We start from the raw sequence: 27,738 nt of genomic DNA, 5'->3' as shown, positions 1-27,738 counted from the left end.
ACTGTACCTTGTTTTGCTCATGTAACATTGAAGAAATCCTGGTATGTGTGAAGGGGCAATATAATGAATATTTTTATTCAGTTTCCCTGAGTGAAACAGAACACGCGGGGAATTCTGGTCTTGCCCTTTTCTGCTGCTGGCCAAGTAGGCCAGAGAAAAGTGATTGTTTCCCAGATGTGGAGCCAGTTTTGTGCTCTCTCTGCTGATGAAATGTGGAGGACAGGGCATGCGTGCTCCTTTCACTTTTACGTGGCCCGGATTTGAAGTGGAAAATATGATTCTAAATTGTGGAAATGTGAGAAGGCATGGTAACCTGGTCTTCAGTCCCTAGTCTCTGTAAAAGCTTTATCATCATCATGATCATCACCATTATCATCATCAATAATGTGTTCAAAGGGTCAGGACTGTTTAAGTATTGAAAATAAGGACTCGGGAAAGGGGGCATAGGCAAGACGGTAATAAAATTCTTGGCAGGCGAATCTGTTCTGCACAAATGCCTGAACACATTTTATGGTGTTTAATCATGATAGTTTCACTGTGAGAGATTTTTATTGAGAAAAAGAAAAAGATGCTGTTGTTTGCATTGTCTCACTGTTAGCCGAAGAGCAAACACTCTCAGTGAGCCTGTGTATCTAGTAGATGTGAAGGTGGGAGATGTTGAAACTAGGGAGTGAAAGAAGAAAGGAACAGGGAACCAAAAATAACCGGCAAGCTTGAGTTTTCCTAGGAGTTGCTGGAATGAGTGACGTTGGTTGGTGAGAGCAGTGCTCCCCAAACTTTAAAGAGCATAATAATCCCCGAGGGATTGTCTAAAAAGGCATATTGTGATCCAGCAGGTCTGGGTGTGGCCTGGGAATGTGTATTTCCATCCCCCCCCCCCCCCGCCGGCTGCTGATGATACTGCTGTCTTGAGCAACCGGGGAGACATCGGCCGGACCTTTTGGTGCAGGTTATATCTTAAAATGTTGACTAAAGACCCTTTGTCCAAAGGGTCGCTATTTGTGATTTTATCTTATACCGTCATTAAACTTTTATGTAATACAATTCCAGGTCATTTGCTAAAACTGAAAACATATGTGTGGCCATAGCAATTTCCCTTGTGAGCAAGTTGCATTTGATCCCCTGTCTGACTGTATGTTAACCCAGGCTGCCGGCTGGTTAATGTGTAAAAAGTCCAGATGTTGCCTATGGTGTCAAGGAGAGGGCTCTTGAGAGGCGGACAGACCACCTGACTTCTAGTTCCAGCTCTTGCAGCTCGTTCTGGGAGCTAATTTTTTCTTTGTAAAATGACTGTCAGTATTTGTTTGGCGAGAGGCGAGGAAGCATCTTAGTCCATTGTCCATAATGAGAATTCAATAAATGCTTAAGGAGACTCTTAGGAATACAACTAAGTTGATCTAGGTCTTACAGGCTTTGGGTAGAACGGGTCAGAGAGGACAGGGATTGAAGAAAAAAACATGTCCCATCACTTAAAAGGACTTCACTAAGCTGCCCTCCTTCCTCTTTTGTGTGTGGTTTTGGTTGCTCCAACCCTCTATGACAGTGTGGTCTTTTTTTTATCATCACTCAGTGCAAGTTGCTCCCTGCCGGAAGCATTTCCCCCAGCTTTTCTCCTTTGTGCCCTAGCGCGGATGAGGTTATCAGTCAAAGGACGGCAATGTTGACCACTTCTTCTGTTTCCTTTGCTTTGCAGATTATTCCTCAGCTGTTCAGAAATTTTCCCAGACCCTGCAGTCCTTCCAGTTCGATTTCATCGGAGACACTCTGACTGATGACGAGATTAACATTGGTAAGTCTTCAGCTACATGCGGCCATGTGCCCATCAAGGCTGGCCTGAGGCCACGCGTCTCCTAGGTTTGTGGATGCACAGGATCCACGCAGCTTTATCTCCTATGGTCACGTGCCCGGCTCCTGGGAGGCTGCTTGAGAAGATGAAGAAACATTCTCTCCCAGTCCCATGTCTTCCTCACCAAGAGCAATCAAAAGATTATCCCTGAAATCTCCACTGAGGCCTTCTACTCAGTCAGTCAGTATGTAGGGGGATTTTTCTTTAAAGAATTGGACACAAGAAAAAATATAGTTTTGTAATGGACGAATTAAAGTGTTGGCTTTCTCTCTCTTTTTTTTTTTGGGGGGGGGTTTACATTGCAAAATGAGTCGGAGTAATATTCTTCAAAGAAACAAGCTCCTTAGAAAGTTTAAAATGAGCATTTTTAGATATACAGCTCTTTGGGCAACAGGTGGCTTGGCTTCTCCCTTGGGAAGTGAATTTAGCAGCTCACACTATGAGCTGTGGTGATTGCGCACAAGGTATTGCCTCTCTACAAGCCTCAGTCTTGTCCTCTGTAAAATGTGATTAGTATCTGTCTCTCAAGGATGTTCCAACGAGGCGATTGAGAAGTGGAAGGGAAAAGAACTTTGTGTTAGTTGTCACCAAGTTAACGTAGTGTCAGCAAACTCTGGCCCTTGGGCCAAATCTTGCCCTCTGCCTTTTTACCTAAAGAAAGATTTGTTTTAACCAAGTAACACTTAATTCATTTAAGCATTGTCTACTGGTGCTCTTGCAGTACAACAGTAACATTGAAGAGTACTGGTAGACACAGGATGGCTTTCAAAGCCTAAAATGTTTGCCCTCTGGCCATTTAATGAAAAGTTTGGTGACTACTGAGTTCAGGAGTTAGTGTAAACCATTTGGTAGATTAAGACCTTGAACCACAAAAGCATTGTGAGTAATCAAATATCACTGAAACAAGTTAGTGACAACTATATTTATGAGCCCCAGAAATAAACTATGAAAATATACTATTACTATTAAAAAAAATAATTTTTGATTACAGTTGACATGCAATATTATATTAGTTTAAGGTGTCCAATGTCACTAGTGAATAGGCATTTATATACCTTACAAAGTGACCCACCTACAAACCACATACCCATCTGACACCGGACAGAGTTACTCTAATATTACTGACCATATTCCCTCTGCTGTGATTTATATCCCGGTGACTTTTGTGTAACAGGCACTTTGCACTTCTTCATACCCTTCCCCTTTTTCACCCATCCGCACAATCCCCCTCATATCTGGTGACCATTACTTTATTCTCTGTATCTATGAGTTTGTTTTTGTTTTGTTTGTTTGTTTAATTTATTTTTTATTTAATTTTTAAATTTTTATTGAAGTTATTGGGGCAACATTGGTTAATGAAATTATATAGGTTTCAGGGGTGCAATTCTATAACACATCATCTGTATCTCATACTGTGTGTTCACCACCCAAAGTCAGGTCTCCTTCCATAACCATTTATCTGTCCCCTCTTTACCCTCTTCTACCTGCCCCGACCCTCTTTTCCCTCTGGTCATCACTACACTGTTGTTTGTATCTATGAACTTTTTCTCCCTTAATCCCTTCACCTTTTTTCTCCAAGGTTCCCCAGTCCACCCCCCTCTGACAGTTGTCAGTCAGTTCTCTCTCTGTGAGTCTGTTTCTATTTTGTTTGTCAGTTCCTTTTGTTCGTTACATTCCACATGTAAGTGAAATTATATGGAATTTGTCTTTCACCACCAGGCTTATTTCACTTAGCGTAATGCTCTCCAGTTCCACCCATGTTGTCACAAATGGCAGGAGCTCCTTCTTTCTCTCTGCTGCATGGTATTCCATTGTGTAAATGTACCACAGCTTTCTGTTACCCACTCATTTACTGATGGGCACTTCGGCCGCTTACAAATCTTGGCTATTGTAAATAGTGCTGCAGTGAACCTAGGGGAGCTTATACTCTTTGGAATTAGTGTTTCAGGTTTCTCCAGATATATTCCCAGAAGTGGGATCACTGCGTCAAAGGCAGATCCATTTTTAATTTTTTGAGGTACCTCAGTACTTCTTCCCATAGTGGCTGCACCAGTCTGCATTTCCAGCAGCAGTGCACTAGGGTTCCCGTTTCTCCACATTCTCATCTACTTTTGTTGTTTGTGCATTTATTGATGATGGCCATTCTGACAGGTGTGAGGTAATACCTCTTTGTGGTTTTAATTTGCATTTCTCTGTTGGTTAGTGACATTGAGCTTTTTTTTTTTTTTTATGTCCTCTTTAGAGAAGTGTCTATTCAGTTCCTTTGCCCATTTTTAAATAGGATGGTTTGTTTTCTTTGGTGTTGAGTTGTATAAGCTCTTTACAAATTTTGGATCTTAACCCCTCATCAAATATATCATTGCCAAATATGTTCTCCTATTCAGTGGTGTCTTTTCATTTTGTTGTTGGTTTTCATTATTGTGCAAAAAGGTTTTAGCTTGATGGAGTCACATTTGTTTATTTTTTTCCTTTTGTTTTCATTGCCCGATGTGATATATCAAAAAAAATATTGCTATGAGAAATGTCGAGGTTTTGCTGCCTATGTTTTCTTCAAGGATTTTTATGGTTTTGAGCCTTAACATTTAAGTCCTTAATCCATTGTGTGATTATTCTTATGTATGGTATAAGAAGTCAGTCTAGTTTCATTTTCAAAAAAATTATTTATTGATTTTTTTGAGGGAGGGACAGACGGACTGATTTGTTGTCCCACTTACTTATGCATTCATTGGCTGATTACTGTATGTACCCTGACTGGGGATTGAACCTGCAACCTTGGTGTATCAGGACAACATTCTATAAACAACTGAGTTACTCGAGTTACTTGGCCAGGGCTAGTTTCATTTTTGGCTCATATCTGTACAATTTTCCTAACACCATTTATTGAATAGACTATCTTTACATTGTTGTATGTTTTTGCCTCCTTTGTCATATATTAACTGACCATAAATGCATGAGTTTATTTCTGGGCTTTCCGTTCTGTTCCATCAAACTATATGTCTGTTTGTATACCAGTACCAAGCTGGCCTTATAGTATAGTTTGATAACAGATACCACGATTTCTCCACCCTGTTCTTCTACCTCGAGATTGCTGTGGCTGTTTGGAGGCTCTTGTAGTTCCATATAGATTTTTGAAATATTTGTTCTACTCCTGTGAAACACGCCATTGGTATTTTGATAGGAATTGTGTTGAATCTATAGATTGCTTGGGGTTGTACGGACATTTTAATGTTAATTCTTCCAATTCATGAACATGGTATATGTTTCCACTCATTTGTATCTTCTTCAGTTTCTTTCTTCAGTGTCTTCTAATTTTCTGAGTACAGGTCTTTTACATCCTAGGTTAAATTTATTCCTAGGTATTTTTATTATTATTTTTGATGTAATTGTCAGTGGGATTGTTTTCTTAGTTTCCCTTTCAGTTAGTTCATTATTGATGTATAAAAATGCAACTGATTTCTGGATATTTATGTTATATTCTGCTACTTTATTGAATTTGTTTATCAGTTCTAGTAGTTATCTTGGTGGAATCATTTTTTAAAAAGATTTTATTTATTGATTTCCAGAGAGGGTTGAAGGGAGGGAGAAAGAAAGAGAGGGAGAGAGAAACATCTGCGTGTGAGAGAAACACTGATTGGTTCCCCCTTGCATGTCCCCAGCTAGGGACCTGGCCTCCAACCCAGGCATGGGCCCTGGCTCAATCGATCCAGCAATGTTTTGTTTTGCAAGCCCGCACTCAATCCACTGAGCCACATCAGCCAGGGTTCCTGGTGGAACCTTTAGGGTTCCCTATATACAGTATCATGGCATCTGAAGATGAAGACAGTTTTACTTCTTCCTTTCCAATTTGGATGCCTTTTATTTCTTCTTCTTGTCTAATTGCTGTGGCTAGAACTTCCAGTACTATGTTGAAAAGCAGTGGGGAATGTGAACATCCCTGTCTTGTTCCTGATGGTAAGGGAAACACTTGTTTTTGGCATTTATTATGTTGGGGTATGTTTCCTCTCTTCTAAGTTTTCTGAGAATTTTAATCATATATTGGTGCTCAGTTCTATCAAATGTTTTATCTCATCTATTAATATGGTCCTGTGATTTTTATTCTTCAGTTTGTTTATGTGGTTTATCACATTTATTGCTTTGCTGATATTGTACTGACCTTACATTCTCAGAATAAATCCCACTGGATCATAGTGTATGATCTTTTTAATGTATCGCTGGATCAGGGTTGCTAATACTTTGTTGAGTATTTCAGCATCTTTGCTTATCAGGCATATTGGCCTATAGTTTTCTTTCTTTGTACTGTCTTTACCTGGCTTTGGAATTAGAATAATGCTGGTCTCATAAAATCAGTTGGGAGTCTTTCCACCTCTTTCATGTTTTGGAATAGTTTGAAAAGGTTAGGTGTTCTTTGAATGTTTGGTAAAATTCGCCTGTGAAGTCATCTGTTCCAGGACTTTTCTTTGTTTTTTTATTACTGCTTCAATTTAGTTGTAATCTGTCTATTCAGATTTTCTGATTCTTCCTGATTCACTTTTGGGAGATTGCATATTTCTAGAAATTTATTGATTTCATTCAGATTATCCAAATTGTTGGCATTTGGTTGTTTGTAGTATTTTCTTAAAATCCTTTGTATTTCTTTGGTGTCACTGTTACTTCTCTTCTTCATTTCTGATTTTATTTATTCGGGTTCTCTCTTTTTTTTCTTGGTGAGTCTGCTTAAAGATTTTTCAATCTTGTTTATCTTTTCAAAGGACCAGCTCTTGGGTACATTGATCCTTTGTATTATTTTTAGTTGTTTAGTCTTTATTATTTCCTTCCATTGACTTACTTTGGGCTTTATATGTTGTTCTTTTTCTAGTTCCTTTAGGCGTAGAGTTAGAGTTAGATTGTTTATTTGAGTTTTTTTTTTTTTTTTTTTTTTACTTCTTTAGGTAGACCTGTATTGCTATGAAATTTCTCTCTTAGAACTACACTCACTGTATTCCATAGATTTTGGGTTGTTCTGTGTTCATGTTCATTTGTCTCAAGGTACTTGCTTTTTTTTCTTGATCTCATTGTTGACCCATTTATTGTTTAGTAACATGTTATTTAGCCTCCATGTGTTTGCATGTCTTCAGTTTTATTACTGTAAGTGACTTCTAGTTTCATACCATTGTGGTTGCAGAAATGCTTGATATGATTTCAGGCTTCTTGAATTTGAGACTTGTTTTGTGTCCTAACATGTTGTCTATCCTATAGAATGCTCCATGTGCACTCAAAAAGAATGTATGAGGTCTACCCAGAAAAGTCCAACTATTGTTAATATAACGAGAATGGTTTGTTCGACATCAGTGTAACCTGGCAGCCAAGGAGAATGGACTGGAATGCGCATGTGTGAACAATGAGGACTCCACTGTATTAGTCAGTGGGGGCGGTAGACACCATTGAGTGAGCATGTGTACTGTGTGGCTATCATATTAAAAATGACTAAGTGAGTAGAGCAATGAATCTGCATCCAATTTTGCATTAAAGTTCAACATTCCTCCATGGAAACTATTCAGATCATTCAAAGAAGGCTGCAGTTACATCACATGACCAGGTGCTTACATGCATCCCGTCGTGTGTAGAGATATTTGGCAAAACATCAGATCACCCAGGTGACTCAGCCCCTCTACAGCCCAGATTTGGCTCCCTGCGACTTCTGGCCATTCTCAAAACTAAAATCACCTTTGATGGGGAAGAGATTTCAGATCATCGATGAGATTCAGGAAAATGTGACAGGACAGCTGATGGCTATTGGGAGAACTGTGTGAGGGCTCAAGGTGCCTACTGTAAAAGGGAGTGAGGCATCATTATCCTATGCACAGTGTTTCTTCTATCTTGTATCTTCTTCAATAAATGTCTGTATTTTTCCTATTACATGGCTGGATACCTTCTGGACAGACCTCCTCGTATATGCCCCTCAAAGATGGACCTTGAGGAGCTTAAGCTAAATGAAATAAATCAGACAGAAAAAAACAAATGCTGTATGATCTCACTTATATGTGAAATCCAAACAAACCAAACTCATGGCAAAAGAAGTCAAATTTGTGATTGCCAGAGGTGGGGGTGGGGCAGGGCAATTGGGAGAAGGTGGTCAAAGGTGTCAACTTTCATTTATAACTTACATACAACATGATCACTGTCGTTAACACTGCTGTATTATATTTGAAAGTTACAAAGAGAAGAGTTTCTAAAACTTCTCATAACAAGGAAAACACATTTGTGTAAGGATACGGGGTAATGGATGCTAACTAAACTTGTTATGGTAATCATTTCTCACTATATGTATGCCAAACCATTATGCCGTACACCCTAAGCTTATGCAGTGCCGTATGTCAATGATGTCAATAAAAGTGGAGAAAGAAATCTCTTGGGTAGGGGGATTGGCACAAAAAAGGAAAGAAAAAGAAAAAACAAAGGAACATTCTGCAGGCACTAAACACATTCTTTTATTGGCCTTCGATTTGATGCCTTCCTGTAGTGGCCACATAGACTTGGGGCACAGGTTCCCACCTCCTGTTGTCCAGATTTCGGTCTACTTGCCTATCAAGTACCATGATTAATTTGACTTCTTTTTCTTTTATCCTTCCAGCTGAGTCCTTCAAGGAATTTGCTGAATTACTCAACGAAGTTGAAAATGAGAGGATGATGATGGTAGGTCACTGACACTGGGCCTGGAGCCTAGATCATTGCTGATACTGGGGATTTTTCCTCTCTTCATTGGTTAGATAGATGCTCTGCTGTTTTGATTTCTGTCTCATGGCTGCTGGTACTGTAAAGGCAGGAAATAGATCTGGTTATTCTATTTCAATCTCCTACCCTGGGAGTTTAGCATTGGGTAGAGAGAAATTAGTGGGGAAATCGTATTCCCATTCATTTCAGTGAGAAAGGATTTCAGACGGCATTAAACTGGGCTGTGGAATAGGTGCACTAAAATTGTGGTCTTGCATCAGCCTGCAAGCCAAGTGTCACTGATTCTATTCCCAGTCGGGGCACATGACTAGGTTGCATGCCAGGTCCCCAGTTGGGGGCGCGAGTGAGAGGCAACCACACAGTGGTTTTTCTCTCCCTCTCTCCTCTAACCACACAGTGGTTTTTCTCTCCCCTCTCTCTAAAAATAAAATAAAACAAACAAATAAATAAATTTTAAAAAAGAATAAAATTGTGGTCTTTAGGGACCTTAAGCAAATTATCCATTTTTTAATGTTTTTGGTTCCATAAATAACGCATGCTTTATTTATATTTGATTATATGATTATTTCATTTCAATCTACATGAAAACTTTTTTTCTTACATTGAAAGTCTAATTAAAAAATAGACTGTAATAGTTATAGCAATTTTAGTTTTGCAGGAAAATGGAGTGGAAAGTACAGACATATTTCATATACTTCCTTTCTCCCCCTACACTACCCCTTTCCACACACGGTTTTCCCTATTTTTACCGCCTTGGAAGTGTGGTACATTTGTTCCAATTCATGAGCCAGTACTGACACAATATTATTAACTATAGTCTATAGTTTACATTAGGCTTTACTCTTTAAATTGAACGTTCTATGGGTTTTGACAATGTGTGATGCCATGAATTCACGAATAAAGTATCATCATACAGAATGTTTTCACAGACTTAAAAAACATCCGGTGGTCAAGCTATTCAACCCTTGCTCCTCCCCTTACATACGAACCCCTGGGAAACACTGATCTTTCCTTTTACTACATTTTCCCTTTTCGTGACTGTCATACCTTTGGAGGTACACAGTGTGTATGTAGCCTCTTCAGATTTGCTTCTTGCACTTGGCGATGCACATGTAAAGATCCTTCATTGTCTTTTCTCTTCATGGTTTGATAGCTCATGTCCTTTTATCATCCTTATATTCCATTGTAAGGATGGACCACAGTTTGTTTACTCTTTCACCTGTTGAAGGAAATTTTGGTTGCTTCCAGTTTGGGAAATTATGAATAAAGCGCCATAAACATGTCTGCAGATTTTTGTGCGGATATAAATTGTCAGCTCCTTTGGGTAAATTCCAAAGAGTACAGTTGCTGGATTGGATGATAAGAGTAGGTCTAGTTTTGTAAAAACACTGTCAAGCTGTCTTCCAAAGTGACTGACATTTGCATTTCCACCAGCAGTGAATGAGGGTTCTTGTTCCTCCACACCCTCGCCAGCGTTCGATGCCGTCAGTGTTTGGGAATTGACCCATTTCAATAGGTATATTATTGACATCTCATTGCTGTTGCGATTTCCATCTTCCTGGTGACGTATGAGGTGGAACATCTTTTTATGGGCTTACTTGCTATCTGTAGGTCATCTGGTGAGGCGCTGCAACTTAGTAGAGGACAGCAAAGAATTCTGCTTTCTCTCTCTCTCTCGTAAGATGACCTCCTATTGGGCGACCAGTTTTGTTAAGTCCATTTATTTTAATATCAAGCGTTCTTTCATCTGTAATCATTCTTCATTTTCAGCGTCGTGGTTCTGGCTTCTCGGGACACTGCTCTCATCTCGTCTAGGCCTCTAGAGAAGTAGCATTGAAGGCAGCGCCTGGAGGTAGAGGAACTAGACCATTAGCCTCGACTAAAAGCCGTGCCACTAACTTTGCTCGTTGACTCTGAGTCTCTCTTTCTTTATATGTAAAGTGAGGGGAATAATCCCCACCTCCCAAGGTTGTTATAAATTCTCCACACGATACAAGGAATATGGAAAGACACTGGTTATATGTGCTGTTTCTGGTTCTCTCTTGTTGCTCTCGGTAACCTTCTTGTGGAAATGCCACATGGGAGTTTTCTTCGTTCAAGAGATTTGCTTCTGAGGGTACAGAGTGACCAATATGGGTAGTCTCCCTGGAGCCTGGTGGATGACCCACTAGACGAGCCACACTCTTTAAGTATTTTTTCCTGCCCAAAGAGTTTGTGAACTGCTGCCAGTGTTGATCTCAAAGGCATTCGCCCCCATTTCACTCAGATTACCATTCGCAAACTCAGCTCTACTTCTCTTTAGCTGTAGTTGTTTCTTGATCCCTTTTATTTATCCAATTCCAAAGCTCCAAAATATTGAAGTGGGATTCCTCTTTTGAGAGGTTGTTTTTCTCACCCTTCTTGCTGGCTCTTTGCCAAAGGACTGACTCATTTTCTTCTGTCTTTAATTATGTCGTAGCCTTTTGTCCCCACAACTCCTCAATCATGTATTGAGCGTGGGCTCCCCATTTCTCATTTAATTTCAGGAATGCTGTGAAGGTTAGGCTCAATGAAGCCTTTCACAACATGCCAGGAATTCATTGCTTGACTGCACCTCTCCCACTTCCTGGAACTGTGGTGAAAGGACTCCTGTACCCCAACATGGATAACGTGGGAGGCGTTAATCAGCTTTTTTTATGCTTTCTATAAGAAGAGTCCAAGAGAAGCTTTAGAAGAACAGGAAGGAAGTTCAAAACCCTTGCATGGGATAATTGCAAATGATCTAGTCATTCTCAGAAATGAATTAACTTATGGAAGGAACTGGCTGGAAGAAAAGAAGGGGAACATCCCAGCTGTGATTTCTTCAACAGTACCCCAGGGGAGGTCATAGTACTTCAGAAGGTGGCCTTTACAGGTCTGGATGACAGACTTCCTGTGTGGTTAAAGACAGGATGCTTGCTTAGATGCCTTTATGACTCCGAAGGGGTATAAAGGTCTGTCTGAGGACTGCCAAGAGTAGCCTAAAGAGGCCCATCATATGTCAAGCAGTGTATCCTTGATGCCTTCCTTTATTTTTTAAAAAGATTTTATTTTATTTATTTTTTAGAGAGAAGGGAAGGGAGGAGTTCCAAAGCAGTAACAAACCTATCACATTCAAGGTAGAGGGGACAGAGACCTCACCTCCCAATGAGAGGAGTGTCACAGAATTTGTGGCCATGTTTTAAAACCTCTATAAAAGAGGAAAAATGACTCTTTGTACTTGATGTAACACCAAGACTTAATTTGTTTCCAGGTGGGTACACACAGTTGATAGCACACAATTCGTAATCTACAGAGCTGTAGAGCATGCTGGGAAAGAGAGGCTGGGACTTAGAGTAGAAAGGTTCTTATTTTCAGTCAAGGAGAGCCACTGGTTTCTTTATTTTTTAAAAATATTTTATTTATTTTTAGAAAGAGGGGAAGGAAGGAGAAAGAGAAGGAGCGGAACAGCAATGTGAGAGGGAAACATCGATCAGTTGCCTCTTGCACGCTCTTGATCGGGGACCGAACCCACAACCCAGGCATGTACCCTGACTGGGAATTGAACTGGCGACCTCTCACTGTGTGGGACGACGCCTAACCCGCTGAGCCACACCAGTTAGTGTGGTGTCTTTATTTTTGATACCAGGGCAGCTCATGGAACTTTGATTGGATAAGAGTTTGCCCACTTATTTGAACCTTGACTTATACCTGGACACAGAACAGGAGGCCCCAAGTGCCTTCAGGACCTGGGTAAAATGTGTACTAATCCTCCAATTTGCCATGCTTTTTGGTGGTAGCTTAAAAATGGCTTCTTAGTTTGGGGAATGCAGGACTAGTCAAAATGGGCTTTCTACTCTAGCTTCTATTTTTGTTATGAAGATCTGTCTTGTCTGACTGACACTTTATATCTCTTCTGACAAGGAAGTCGGTCCCTCATTTGCCAATCTTGTAATAAATCAAAATTAATACAGCGGGTCCTGAAATTCAGCCGTTCGGTTGTGTTTGCCGAGGTCCCCCAATAAGGTGCGAATAATTCACACCACCAAAGAAACAAAGCCCACTCGTTGCCTTGTACGGATGCCTTCTCCCAAGAGGTTTACGTGAAAACAAAGCTTCGTATATCTCTCCTTGCCCATTGAGCAAGGGTCCAGTTTGGAGAGGATGTTTTTATATTTCCAGACACATATCAATGCCAGTATTTTAGTGCCTGGACGGGCTGTTTATCAGCTTCTGAGCATCTGTAGGTTAGGTAACTGGAAGGCCTGGACTAGTGTTCTCTGTGATGTTTTCATACACTGCAAATTTTGAAGGAAGTGTTCTGGTTTGATGATACACCGGGACAGGACTGGAAACAATTTATCCTGGGATTTATCCTGATGCTATTACTGCTAACACATTTGCCTCCCATGAACTGGTTTGTGCTTGGTGCAATTGGCTTTTTCCTGTCTTTTTCATTCCCTTCCCCTACTCCTTACCACACAGGCTTTACACCTCCTGGATCTGCTTCTGGATGTGACTCTGGATATTTATCAGTCAAAATCTCTGATCCGGACTACCGGTAGAATTACAGAGAAATGCCCCTAATGTTCCTTCTCTCATTTCCTCTCAAAACACTCGATTTTAAGAGGCCTATATAGAAAGAAAACAGTAACAAAACCCAACAAGCCAGCTTAGTAGTTAACATTTTGCAGAATGGTGTATTACAAGGAGGTGCCTTGGTAACAAGGAATCGTGAATCTGAATTCTGCTAATCTAAAGGTTGTTTTGTGTGTTCTTTCTTTTCCCTAGGTACATAATGCTAGTGATTTGCTGATCAAACCCCTGGAAACTTTTCGGAAGGAGCAAATAGGCTTCACTAAGGTACATTTTCTCCTCATGCATAAGATATATATTTTCACAGAAGTTTTTAATAGTTGCTTGGCAAATGCTTTTCAGTCTTTTTGGGGTGAGAAGGGTTTGTCTCTATAAGAAAATTCATCATCCAAAAAAAAAGGAGAGAGAAAAGTAACTGGCTTCTGGGTGTGTTTCCAACCCTTTGGGGCTTCATGTTCCCCATCTGGCAAGTGAGGAGCTTAATAATGATGGCTGTTATTTAAACACTACTTACTATGTACTGAGCATTGTGCTAGATGCTTTATACTCATTCTCTAATCCCAACAGCCCTGGGATTATCAGCAGATATATCTGAAGGACTAGATTTTAGGACCCATTTACAAATGAGGCCAGAGGTTTGGACAAAGTTAAGAACATGACCATAGTCACATAGTTAGTAAGGGAGAGTAGCCAAGATTTATTTATTTATTTATTTATTTATTTAATTTATATTAACTTTTACTAAAAAAAAAAAAATTATTTGTTTCTTCTGTTACAGTTGTCCCAATTGTTTCCCTTTTGTCCCCCCTCCATCCCGGCCAACCCCTACCCCTACAGTCAATCCCCTCTCCATTGTCCATGTTCATAGGTCAGTCATACATGTTCTTTGACTAGCCCCTTCCCCTTCCTTCCACCATTCCCCCCTCCATTCTCCCCTCCTACAACTAGGAGTCTGTTCCATGTTTCCATGTCTCTGGTCCTTTTTTTCCCGTTAGTTTATCTTGTTCATGAGATTCCAGTTATAAGTGAGGTCACATGGCATTTGTCTTTTGAAGACTGTCTTATTTCACTTAGCATAATAGTCTGCAGTTTCATTGATGCTGTTGCAAATGGCAGGAGTTCCTTCTTTCTCTCTGCTGCATAGTATTCCATTGTGTAAATGTACCACAGTTTTTTGATCCACTCATCTACAGATGGGCACTTAGGCTGTTTCCAACACTTAGTTATTATAAATAGTGCTGCTGTGAACATCAGGGTGCGTACGTTCTTTTGAATTGGTGATTTGGAATTCTTAATGTATATTCCCAGCAGTGGGATTGCTGGGTCAAAAGGCAGTTGCATTTTTAGTTTTCTGAGGAAATTCCATACTGTTTTCCACAGTGGCTGCACCAGTCTGCACTCCCACCAGCAATGCAGTAGGGTTCCCTTTTCTCCACATCCTCGCCAGCATTTGTTGTTTGTTGACTTATTAATGATAGCTATTCTGACAGGGTGATATCTTATTGTGATTTTAATTTGCATCTTTGATAGCTAGTGACGTTGAGCATTTTTTCATATGTCTAGGTCCATCTGTATGTTCTTCTTGGAGAAGTGTCTGTTCGGGTCCTTTGCCCATTTTTTAATTCAGTTGTTTATCTTCCTGGTGTTGAGTTGTATGAGTTCTTTATATATTTTGCAGATTAAACTCTTGTCTGATATATTATTGGAAAATATGTTCTCCCTTACAGTCAGTTCCCTTTTCATTTTGAAGATGGTTTCTTTAGCCATGTAGGAACTTTTAAATTTGATGTAATATCATTTCTTTATTTGTTTCTTTATTTCATTTGCCCTAGGAGATATATTGGCAAAAATATTGCTATGTGGGTTATCTGAAATTTTACTATGTCTTCTGCTAGGACTTTTATGGTATCATGACTTATATTTAAGTCCTTTATCCATCTTCAGTTTATTCTGGTATATGGTGTAAGTTGGTGGTCCAGTTTTATTTTATTTTATTTTTTATGTACCAGTCCAGTTCTCCCAGCACCATTGATTGAAGAGACTGTTTTTACTTTGTTGTATGCTCGTGCCCCCTTTGTTGAATATCAATTGGCCATCGAGACCTGGGTTTATTTCTGGGCTCTATTCTGTTCCATTGATCCATGTGTCTGTTCTTATTGCCAGTATCAGCCTGTTTTGATTACAGTGGCCTTGTAGTACAGTTTGATATCAGGTTTTGTGATTCCTCCTACTTTGTTCTTCTTTCTCAGAATTGCTGAGGGTATTCAGGGTCTTTGTTGGTTGCATATAAATTTTTGGAATATTTGTTCTTGCTCTGTGAAGTATGCCTTTAGTATTTTATTAGGAATTGCATTGAATTTATAGATTACTTTGGGAAGTATGCAGACTTTAATGATGTTAATTCTTCCAATTTGTGAACATGGTATATGCTGCCATTTATTTGTATTCTAATTCCAAACGACAATGAAGAATAAGAAAGAGAAACTAAGAAAAGCAATCCCATTTACCATAGCAATAAGAAAAATGAAGTACCAAGGAATAAATTTAACTAAGGATGTGAAAGACCTGTACTGGGAAAACTATAGAACATTGAAGAAGAAAACTGAGGAAGATACAAATAAATGGCAGCATATACCATGGTTTTGGAATTAGGATAATAGTGTCCTTGTAAAATTAGCTTTGGACTCTTCCTTCTTTACTTTTTTGGAATACATCAAGAAAGATAGGTGTTAGCTCTTTGAATGTTTGGTAAAGTTCACCTGTGAAGCCATTGGCCCAGGGCTGTTGTGTGCCAGGAGTTTTTTGATTACTGCTGCAATTTTGCTAGTTGTTATGGGACTCTTTGGGCTTTCTAACATTGTTGTGAAATGTTCCCATCAGGGTAACCATTGTAATGCCTTGGGCACTAGCTTTTGTTATGCAATAACTTCTTTAAAAAAAAAAGATTTTATTTATTTTTTAGAGAGGGGAAGGAGGGACAAAGAGAAAGAGAAAAACGTCTATGTGCAAGTGAAATAGCAGCCCATTGCCTCCCGCATGCCACCATTTGGGGATCTGGCCTGCAACCCAGGCATGTGCCCTGACTGGTAATTGAACCAGTGACCTTTTAGTTCACAGGTTGCTCAGCCCAGTGAGTCCCATCAACCACTGCTTTTTTCTTTAAAAAAAAAAAGAAGATTTTATTTATTTATTTTTAGAGAAAGAGGAAGGAAGGGAGAATGAGAGGGAGCGAAACATCAATGTGTGGTTGCCTCTAATGCACCCTTAACTGGGGACCTGGCCCACAACCCAGGCATGTGTCCTGACTGGGAATCGAACTGGCAACCCTTTGGGTCGCAGGCCCTCACTCACAGCACTGACCTGCACCACCAGGGCACTTTTTTCCTTAAAGATGTTATGCTATTGCTTCGCAATGGCAGTCAGATGATTAGCTTCCCAAGTGTGGAATCATGGGCCAGATGATTTCACAGGTATCATCTCCATCAGCGGGCCTTCCCACCAAGGGAAACTGTTCAGGCGGGACTCCTAACTAACTTCCTGCTTTAGCCAGAGCACTTTCCCTTGGGTCTGTTTTATCTGGTGGATTTTTCGAGCAATATTTGTTTTAAAGCAGGAGTCTATAGGTTAAAAAAATTGCAAGCCACCTCTTCATGTGAAAACCTGATAGCTCTCCCTTTCCACTGTAATAGGATATGACTTTCAATGTCTGTATGTCAGTTTGAATATTTATGCAATTAGATAACATTGGTTTTCTTTTAATTTTAATGTGTAATCTACAATTTCATCAGACTGCCTGCCTTTTACCACCATTACGTTTTAAAAAATGGTGCTTAAATTTTGCATTCTGAAAATTTAAATTATGTATAACACACATACACAGATAATTAAATATAAAATCGTACAACAGAATGTATATAAAAGCTCACCAGTCTCCACCTTTCCCTACTCCTCACAGGCAGTCATTTTTAACCAGTTATATTTTTATTATTTTGATTGTTTCACATATTTGAAAAAATATACTTCTATGGCTATTGCTTGATTTATCAACTTTAGAAATTATTTCTTCATGCCCTGAATACAGGAGATGCTTGCTCATACCTTCCTCTTCCCCTCTTCCAGTTTTTGATGACGATAACATTCTTTTATTTATTCCAGTGCTTCCCTCTGTTACTTTGTATAATATACTTAAGCCCCTATTTCGTACTCCATCAACTCTGAACTGTAGCTTTACTTCCTTTTCACTCTCAACTCCTGTCAGCCACATCTTCACTTGCCACTGTTAGCGTTGATGGCATTACTTTTCTAGCCTGGGACCTTAGTTAAATCTTGTTGGTGGCTATGATTAGGCTCACTTTACAGAGGCAAAAGCACTTGACAGATCCGGGATCTGAACTCAAGTTTCTTGGCTCCGAATCCATGCACTTTGAAATTTCTTATATTGGGTTAATAAGTATTTATTTCTGGTGACTAGGGTAGGTCAAGGATGATCCCCTTCTTTACCCTTTTCTCCTAATTTCTTGTCTGCTAGGTTTAGAGTTCTTTGCCCACCTGCTATCTAAACTCCTCTTTGGTTAATTCCTTCTATCCCTCTCACCTCTCAAAAGTTCCAGCACATGCAAATTTGTGAGTCCTCCCCCATGTGTATATTTTAGCAATCCCTTTATTAGTAGAACCCTTTCCACCATTATTTCCCTCCTCACCACCATATGACTTCCCCCACCCCAAGGTCAAGGGAGGACAAATAAGGCTCAGTCCATCTTGGTTCATAATGGGTCTTTCATCCTGCAGTGCCAAATGCTGGGCTGTCTGTTGGAGATTGCAGAATAAAGACTCTGTCATCCCCTTTAGGCACATGACAGGGAGAGCATTTGTACTCTTTGATTCATATTTTTGAGGTCTTGTCAGAATTGCCCACAGTATGATGTTTTCAGATCTCTTTCAAGGCTGCCCTTGCCAGAGAGGACTAGCCACTGAATGGAGCCTTTGTGTTTAGCCCACTGTTTGGAGAGTTGGAGCTGTTGTAGAAGCGATGGTAGTGTGTTCTCACCCAAGAACATATTGGCAGCAAGACGTGGGATCGTCAGTCTCGTTGCTGCTTCTTCTCTGTGAACAGAGATAATAGAAAGAAGCTTAGGAAAAGGACCTGCTCTGGAGGTAGACAGGGCTGAGAACAATGCAAAAGATGGAACAAGCCACAATCCTGATAGGGTAGCTGAAGCCGAAAGTCTTAAGCTGCCGTGCATTCTAAAGGCCAATGCATGCCCTGCAGGCGCTAAGCTATGTGACAGTAATCCATAAGTGATTTTCAAGCCAACATCAAATATAATATTTTACAAGCCTTATAATATTAATGCCTACCTACTAGGTACTTGCTCTATGTTATGCTGGCTACACATTATTAAACATATCCTACTGATGCAAAAGTCAACATTCATATTGGCCAAATAACCTGTCCAGTAGCACGCACATGGTATATAATGTCAAGTTATTAACAGAAGCAAGTTTCAACGAGGTTTTTGTTACTCCGGAAACTGTGGGGATGCCATGGAAAGACCGGAAAAAAAAAAGATGAATACAGTGATCCCTCACTTATCGTGGGTATTACATTCTAGACCCCCCCCCCCGCGCGATAGCTGAGAATCCATGAAGTAGGAACCTTACATTTATTTTAGTATTTACTTCACAGTACCACAAAATCCCGCGATAGAGCAAAAAATCCACGATAAATAATTAAATATAATATTTTAAAAAATCCTGCGATAAGCGAACCGCGACATAGAGAGGGACTACTATAATGCCTGTCAACAACTGAGTGGGTAAATACATTGTGATAAATCTGCATTACTTGACAGCCCTGAGATGAGTGAACTAGGGCTGGTGTTTACCACAATATGGATGAAACTAAGAAACATAGGAGTGGGGAAAAGTAGGCTAATAATAAGCAGTACAATAACTACTAAATGAATAGTAATACAAGAATAAACTCTTTTGCGTACTCACAACTGTGAACCTACTTCTGCCCACCCCTGTATAAGGTTGAGGGGAAAAACAGTCATAAAACAATTGTACCTCCTGTATGAACCTATTTCTATAAAGTTTACAAACAGGTAAAACTAAGTGATGGTGTTAGAAGCCAGGATAGTGGTTACCCCAACGTGGGGTATTAGTGACAAAAATGGGCGCAAGGGGTCCTTTAAGGGTGTTGTTAATGTATTGCTTTTGGATTTGAGTGCTGATCACACAGGTGTGGTCAGCTCTGAATATTTATTCAGATTTGTGCAGAGTATTTTTCAAAATATCTTATAATTTTTTTTCAATTCCAAAAAGAACAGTAACAATATTTCTTCACGGCATGTCTTCCACTGAAATTCTGATGTGTGCGTACATATAAGGGGGCAGCGGTGGAAGGAAGAGCTGTGGGTTTATCCTCCTGTTAATCTTCACGTATGGATCTTCTCCTCCTGGAAGGCCTTTGGCTCCCTTTCCCCACGTATGTAATTTCCCGAAGCAACATTTAGTGTTGTTTTACATAATGCGGTCGGTCGTTAAACTATGGACTGTGTATCCAGATGATCTGGGTCTGTATCCTAGCTCTTCAACTTGCTCGGTGTTGAGCTTAGGCAAGTCACTTCACTTCTGTGGATCTTAGCTTCCTTACTATATAGGGCAAACAATAGTATCTACCTTATGAGTTGTTGTGAGGATTGAAAAGGTGTTACTATAAACTATTTAGAACATTGTGTGACACATAGTAAACATGATATGTTTTTGCTATTATTGCTTTACACAGCTGTAAAAAAGGAATAAGTCTGCATGTATTCTTTTTGTACCTTTTTTTTTCTTTTCCACTCAAAATTGTAGATGAGGGTTGGCAAAAGCAGGTTTACAGTTCATATGGAAAACAATACAGTAATTAATACATTACGGTACAAGAATAAGCTGTGTTTCGCCTACCTACAACTGTAAAGCTACTTTTGCCTGCCCATATATGTGAGATTCATCTGTGTTCATATATTTAACTGGAGTTGTTTCATTTTTACTGCTACACAGTGTTCCATTGTGAGAATATATCATGATTTCTCTAAGCATTCTCTTGTTGATTGCTGAGTCAGTTGCCCCCACTTTTATGCTAGTGCAACCAATACTCCTATAAAAGTGTTGCACATGTCTTCTTGTGCATGTTTGAAACTTTATAACCTAGAAGTAGAATTTCTGTGTTGTAGGGCATGCACGTCTCTATGATATATCGGCAAATGGATCTCCAAGTGGTGTGCCAGTTGATGTCATCACTGGCAGTATGAAAAAGTTGTCTTTGCGCCACATCCAAGGAAAACATAAGCCTATTCAGCAAGATGCCAGGGAACTGATTCAGCAAATGTGTCTCTATTCTGTGTACAGAAGAAAGCAGCCACTTGCGGAAGACATATCTGCTCTCTTACAGACAGTCTAATGTGATCATGTTATTGATCAGATCCTTGTACAAGGTCGTCTATTCCTAAAAAATAGAAGAGCGGCTGCATTAACTTGAAAAGTAGAGGGTTAAAAGGGAGAGTCATCCCCATTTCCAATGAGATAGAATGGACCATGCCCCGGGAGGAGGTCACGTCTGTTTTCTGGCTCCCTTGCCATCCTTCACTAGGGCAGAAGGGAAGTTGCATCATTGAACAGAAAGATACCAAAAGTTCTTTTCTCCCTTCTGCAGGGAAAATGATACTGGTACCTGCTCCTTTTCTCCACCTCAGTGTCCTTTCCACTTGAACTGTTTTAGGGCGTATTTGTAATTATGAGGATGATCTTGCTTAAATGAGCCAGACTGAAGTAAGCCTGTAACCCTGTTCCTGATAGCAGCTGGATTCAGTCACCTCCAGAGAGGAGAGGAGATGGGGGGAACTGAAGAGCACTTAACCCCTTGAATTGGATTGTAACTTGTGGATTCTGTTTTTGCTTTTTTTAAAGAAATATCAAATGTTCTGTATCTGAGTTGTCTATTAAGTAGCTTCTAACCACATGAGGCTAGTGCACAATTGATATGTGTCTGGTGTGACTGAGGAATTGAATTTTAAATATTATTTAATTCTAATTAATTTAAATTTTAATAGCCACCTGTGGCTAGTGGCTACCGTTTATGTCTAATAAATTTTAAAACTATTTTGTGGATACAACAGCTATGGTACATTTAGACAATGGAGTACTACTTGGCTGTAAAAATGAAGAAAATTCTACCCTTTCCAACAGCATGGATAGACCTGGAAAGCATTATGCTGAGTGAAATACGCCAGTCAGAGAAAGAAAAATGCCATATGATCTCACTCCTATGTGGAAGCTAATGAACAAACTGAACTAACAAGCAAAATAGAGACAGACTCACAGATAGAGAGCAGATGACAGCTCTGCGGGAAGGGATGGTAGGGCGGAGGAATTGAGCGAAAAAGGAAAAAGGACTCAGAACATTTTGTAGACAGAGGAAGGCGAGGGAGCGAACATTACTATGCATTGGGGCCTGTCCTCGCATTTCACTCTCACAGTACCCTGTGAGGAAGATACTATCCCTGTTTTATAGATGCAAACGCCAAGGATCTGAGAGGGGAAGAACTTGTCTATGGTCACACAGCCTACAAAGATGGCAGGGCCAGGACTTAAACTCAGGTCCGTCTGGTCTCTCCAGTTTCAGAAGTGAATCCCTTTATTCTATGTGGTGTGAGTATAATTTTGTTCCTGCTGTTTGGCTCCCACTATAAACCAGAAAAGTATACAACTAAATGCCTTCGAACATAGGTAATTCCAGATTTTTAACTGTTAATGTCCATTAACAAGTGGGCTTATTGAAGCTCCAGTATATTAAAATTTAAGGGCTAGTAAGATGCTGAGGAGGAATAATAAGCAGCCAGGAACAAAGCGACTGAATGAGTCACTTGGACATTTCGTTAACTTGCAGCCCAAAATCATTCCTAACATGATTGTATTTCATGTATTAGTCAGGATTCTCCAGAGAAATGGACCAACAGCACCAATTGGTTGTTTGTGTGTGTGTGTCTATGCACATGCTTGTGTATGCATTTGTATGTGTATATGTGTAGAGAGATTTACTTTAAGGAATCGGCTCACATGATTGTATAGGCAGGAAATTCCATAATCTTGAGGGTGGGACAGGAGGCGGGAGACCCAGTGAAGAGCTGATGTCGCAGCTTGAGTCTAAAGGCATCCCCTTTGCCTAGGTGACCTCAGTCTTTTTTCTCTGAATGGCTTCAACTAATTGGATGAAGCCCAACATAATGTTGGGGGTCTAGGAGGACAAAGTTGGCAAATGGCACTACCCAACTTCCAGACTTCCTGTAAAGCTACAGAAATCAAGGCAGTATATTGCCAAGTGAAAGAAGTCAAGCTAAAAGGGCTACATACTGTATGATTTCAATTATAGGACACTTTGAAAAAGGCGAAACTATGGAGATAGTAAAAAGATCAGAGGTTGGTGGGGGAAGGGGTGAATAGATGGAATACAGAGCCTTCGGCAGTGAAAATACTCTGTATGATACCATAACGATGGATACATGGCATTCATTATACATTTGTTCAAACCACTAGTACGTAGAACACCAGGAGTGAATCCTAATGTAACACATGGACTTTGGGTGATTTTGATGTGTCAATGTAGATTAATCAGTTGTAGCAAATGTACTACTCTGGTGGGAGATACTGATACTGGCGGAGGCTATTCCTGTGTGGGAGCAGGGTATATATGGGAAATCTCTACCTTCCACTTAATTTTTCTAGAAACTGCCCTTTGTGCCAGTAGGTGATTCAGGACTATATTTGAGGAAGTCAAAACTGCCGAGACCAATGCAAAAGCAAATACTCTTTTGCTTTTTTTTTTTTTTTCTTACCCAGGAAATGGAGAGATTGGTCATATGAAACCTAGCACTGCATCCTTCATTCTCATTCCTGAGCAAACTGAATTAAAACTACAGACATCTTAATCTGTTGCCTTCTCTCCCATGCCTAGGAGCGGAAAAAGAAATTCGAAAAGGATGGTGAGAGGTTTTATTCTTTGCTGGATCGGCACTTACATCTGTCTTCCAAAAAGAAAGAATCTCAGTTACAAGAGGTATGTTCAAAAGTGTGTCCCCACCTCGGTAACAATGGCAGCTTCCTATTGCAAGGCTTTCCTCATACCCTGCCTCAGCCGAGAATCATGTATGATAGTCATGCTTGTAGTTAAAACTGTGGCCTGGAACTCAGCCACCTTGAGTTCTCAAGCCGGCTCCCCCACTGATGCATGGAATGACTGAATAAGGTATTTCTGTCTTGATCTGAGTTCCCCTATCTGTCAAAGGAGGGGTGGTACTCAGTGATCTCCAGAATCCCTTTCAGTTCTAAGTTTCTGATTCCATATTCCACATGAGGATAGAGTTAAACTAGTGTTGTATTTGTTAGACTTGTGAGGTATTCCAACATTAGCTATTACTATTATTATTATCGGTTCTGCACTGGGATTACAGTTTATATGGGACTTGTGATGATTTCAGTTGAAAGAAGTTGCTATTTGTTGAGTGCCTACTACATGCCAGGCTCTGTGCTGGATGCAACAAGACCACAGAGACAATAAGACATACTTCCTGCCCTTTTGAAGCTTACCGTGAGGACAAGAATACACATGACTCTTATACAAGTAGAATTTTTTACATAGTGTAGTAGGAATGTGTGTGTGGTGTCCTTCTAGGGGTAGAAAAGTACAGTAGTCCCTCGCTTTATTGCGGCCTCACTGTATCGTGGGATTTTTAAAAATATTATATTTAATTATTTATCGCAGATTTTTCGCTCTATTGCGGGATTTTGCGGTACTGTATATGGATGTTGTTAAAGTTACGTAGGTTTAAGAGTGTAGAATAAATGTAAGGTTCCTATTTCGTGGCGGGAGGGGGCGGTCTGGAATATAATACCCGTGATAAGTGAGGGAATACTGTATTTGCAGGATAAAAAATGTTGGATGTGGAGAATTGCCTTTGTGGAAGAAAGTTGCTTTCCCATTTGAGGTGGTCATTCAATAATAGGTAAACTGTTTGATGGACAGCAGTGGAGAAATGGACCCTTCAAGTGAAGGGTAATGGCCCCAAGGATGGAAAACGTAGAGTATATTTGGGAAATAGTTTGACCAGAATTTGCATTACTACTGGAGGGTAATGAAAGACAAGTTAAGATCAGGTTAAGTTGAGGCTATATTGCGGAGCAATAGGGTCAGGAGTTTGTATTGAATTCTGTTGGCCCTGGGAGGATCGTTGAAGACCTTTGGTTGTGCACGCGATCTGCATAGAATTCTGTTTCAGGAATCTTACGCTAGCTGGGGCTGTGGGATGAATTAGATCAGGGAGAGATAGGAAGCCGGAAAACCAATTGAGGAAACTATTACAATTATCTAGGGGAGAGGGTCTGAGTCAAAAGAGTAGCACTGGGGAAGGGAAAGAAGGAATGAACTGATTAAGACTTTTTTAAATGGAAAAATGGGTCTATGTATTGGATAGAAGATTCAGTAACACAGAGATATTATGGATTCAGATATGAAAAGCAGAACCCAGCTGAACAAGGTAATAGACTTGAGCTGTGAGTGTCCAAGCTCACACACTTTGTGGCATAGTCGAAGCTCATCTCTGGACATCTGACTTAGTGAGTATCCATCACATCATGTGACGTGCTTCCAGATGATGCATCAAGAGCTTCAGTGATGGTAGAGTTAGTACTGAGAAGGTAAAGGGCTTTGTTTTTCATAAACTGGAACAAAGTACTAGCCTGGGGTCTTCTGCCATTTTCTTTCGCACTTTTGTTTTCTTCCGTTTTCATCTATTCTGTGCCAAGTTCCCATGCACAAAAGAGTTAACATAACAGTCCGGAGACTACTATGCTTCAAAAGGTCTGAGTACAGGAATTGTTCTTGGCCGGGGTCTGGGAACTTGGCTGGTAAGCAGTTCCCTATACTGATGTAAAAGTTTCCCTCAACGGAAGTGACTCAGAGCGCCTAGACTGCCAGTATAGACAATGTGGTTTATGCTGCACACCTTCTTTTCCTCCGGGAGTCTGGAATTTGGTATACGTTTGGCAGAGGGTGCCTGTGGACACCCCCCAGGAAAAACCCGGCACCCTCAGCCTCTGATGTGCTTCCCTGGTGGGTAACATTTCACGGGCTGTCCTAGCCTCTTGCTGGAGGCGTTAAGTTTGACGCGTCTGAGAGAACTCTTGGAAGCCTGCACCTGGTTTCCTCTGGACCTCACCCCATGTATCTTTTTCTTTGCTGATGTTATCTCTGTCCTTTCACTAAAAGAAACCTTAGCCCTGAGTATGACTATATCCCGAGTCCCGTGAGTCCTAGGGAATTAGCAGACCTGGGGGTTTGGAACTCCGGACACTGTCCAAACTTGATTCTTTTCAAGGTTGGCGCCATGAAATCTTCTGGAGTGTCCTAGCATTTTGTTGCTGTCTGTAGGTGGTCCTGGCGACTTTCCTAATGAGCAAGGATGCAGCCTTGGTACTTGTTCAATCAGAAGAAAAGCTGGGGATCCTTGGGTCAGTCACATTTTTTTAAAATGTTAAGATACTTGATTTTAGAGCAGTTTTAGCTTTAAAACTTAAGTGCTAAGTACAGAGAGTTCCCATACATTCCTACTATCCTGCACACAGTTTCCCCTCTTATTTATTTGAATTACATTTATTGGGGTGACATTGGCTAGGAAAATATGTAAGTTCGAAGTGTACGGCTCTATAACACATCATCTGTCCATTGCATTATCTATTCACTGGCCAAATTCAAATCTCCTCCCATCGCTTTGTACTTGGCCCCCTTTACCCTTTATTACCCCCCAACCCCTTCCCTCTGGTACCCACCATGCTGTTTGTTGTCTGCGTCTATGAGTTTTTGTTGGTCTTGTTTATTTGTTGCTTTCAGCTTTGTATGCTGCATATGAGTGAGATCATATGGTTCTTCAGTTTCTCTGCCTGACTTTGCTTAGCAAGATACCCTCAAGGTCTGTCCATGTTGTTGCAAATGGCAGTATTTCATCTGAGTAGTATTCCACAGCTTCTTTATCCAGTCATCTTGTGTCCATGTCTTGGCCACCGTCAATAATGTTACAACAAGCATGGGGAGTGTTACAGAAACAGGGGAGTCCAAACACCAACCCCAGTGTTTGCAGCTGGGAGATAGCAAAAAGGAAGCAGCTTTCAGGATGCCCTTGGATGCCTGGAGCTAGTGGCTGGAAATATTGTTGCACAAAGATCCGCTTTACTTCCAAGGCTTAGGAAGATGGGAGGGATCTTGGACTGTGGGATGGTATGGAAGGAACCTACAGAGCCTACGTGGGTTCTGTGAATGGTCAGAACTGCTTGCAACACCCACTGCATCAGAGGACGCAGTCAGGGAGATATAAGCAGATGCGGACATTTTAGCTCGCTCTCTGGAGCTCTGGGGCTGGCTCTCTCACTTGGGCGCTCTCGCTCTCGTGTGCTCCCTCCATGTGGCTTGGAGAAGGGGTCTCCAGGCTGCTTTAAGAAGAGGCTTTCGCCATGTGGTTTTGAGAAGGAGAGGAGATCCGCGCGGTTTGCAGGAAGAAGGCATTTAACAAGGAGGCTGAGACCGTTTACAAGGACGCTGAGAATCCAGGCGGTTCTGCATTGAGAGCTGGAGGGCACCACAGCACAGAAAGGACCTCCCCAGTCAGAACTGAGTGATTGGCAGCTACTGGTAAAGCTGAACTGTGCCTAGGAAGTAGGGAAACGGTGTTCTGACTTTCCTAAGACTGGCCAGGTCTGGAAGGGGGAGGCAAGGATATGTGTAAATAAACAATTCTTTTTCTTTTCACCAAACTCTGGTATTGAAAGTTAAAATTCTGGCGGTGGGCGATCGGGCCCCTAACTAAACAGCCCGTGGGTTCTGTTTCAATCGGAGCAGCCCAGGGGTTCTGTTACAGGAGCATATATCTTTACAAAGAAATGTTTTCAACATTTTCAGGCAAATACCCAGAAGAGGGGTTACTGGGTCATATGGTGACTCTCTTCTTAATGTTTTGAGGAACCTCCAGACTGTCTTCCACAGTGGCTGTACCGGTTTATATGCCCACCAGCAGTGAATGAGGGTTTCTTTTTCTCCACAACCTCTCCGACATTTGTTATTACCTGTCTTTTTGATGATGGCCATTCTGACAGGTGTGAGGTGGTAGCTCATTGTGGTTTTGATTTGCATTTCCCTGACAGCTAGTGAAGTTGAGCATGTTTTCATGTCTGTTGGCTCTTTGTATGTCTTTGTGGGAGAGGTGTCTGTTCAGGTCCTCTGCCCTTTTTTATATTGGATTATTTTGTTGTTGACTTACATGAGTTTTTAATATATTTTGAATATTAACCTCTTATCAGAGGTGTTTTTTACAAATATCCTCTTCCATGCACTTGGGTACCTTTTTGTTTTGTCGGAGGTTTCTTTTCCTGTGCAGAATCTTTTCAGTTTGATGTGCTCCCATGCATTTATTTTTGCTTTTACTTCCCTTGTCTTTCAGGTCAAATTCATAAAATCCTCTCTAAGACCAAGGTGCCTACGTTTAGTATCTAACTTT

At 40.6% G+C, this 27,738-nt stretch overlaps 1 protein-coding gene across 1 annotated transcript in view; it reads left to right on the top strand.

The window, feature by feature from the left end:
* OPHN1 (oligophrenin 1) overlaps positions 1 to 27,738 on the top strand; it is a 237,036-nt gene that overhangs the window by 79,013 nt on the left and 130,285 nt on the right. The window contains exons 3-6 of the mRNA XM_090264307.1: positions 1,694 to 1,789; positions 8,457 to 8,518; positions 13,346 to 13,417; positions 23,151 to 23,252. Of these exons, the coding sequence (XP_090120433.1) occupies positions 1,694 to 1,789; positions 8,457 to 8,518; positions 13,346 to 13,417; positions 23,151 to 23,252 (332 nt within the window). The remainder of the gene's footprint in view (positions 1 to 1,693; positions 1,790 to 8,456; positions 8,519 to 13,345; positions 13,418 to 23,150; positions 23,253 to 27,738) is intronic.

The sequence above is a fragment of the Furipterus horrens genome, unplaced genomic scaffold (assembly GCF_987537825.1).
Source record: "Furipterus horrens unplaced genomic scaffold, mFurHor1.1.pri manual_scaffold_17, whole genome shotgun sequence".
Taxonomy (NCBI): Eukaryota; Metazoa; Chordata; class Mammalia; order Chiroptera; family Furipteridae; genus Furipterus; species Furipterus horrens.
This window is presented reverse-complemented; position numbering and strand designations above follow the sequence as displayed.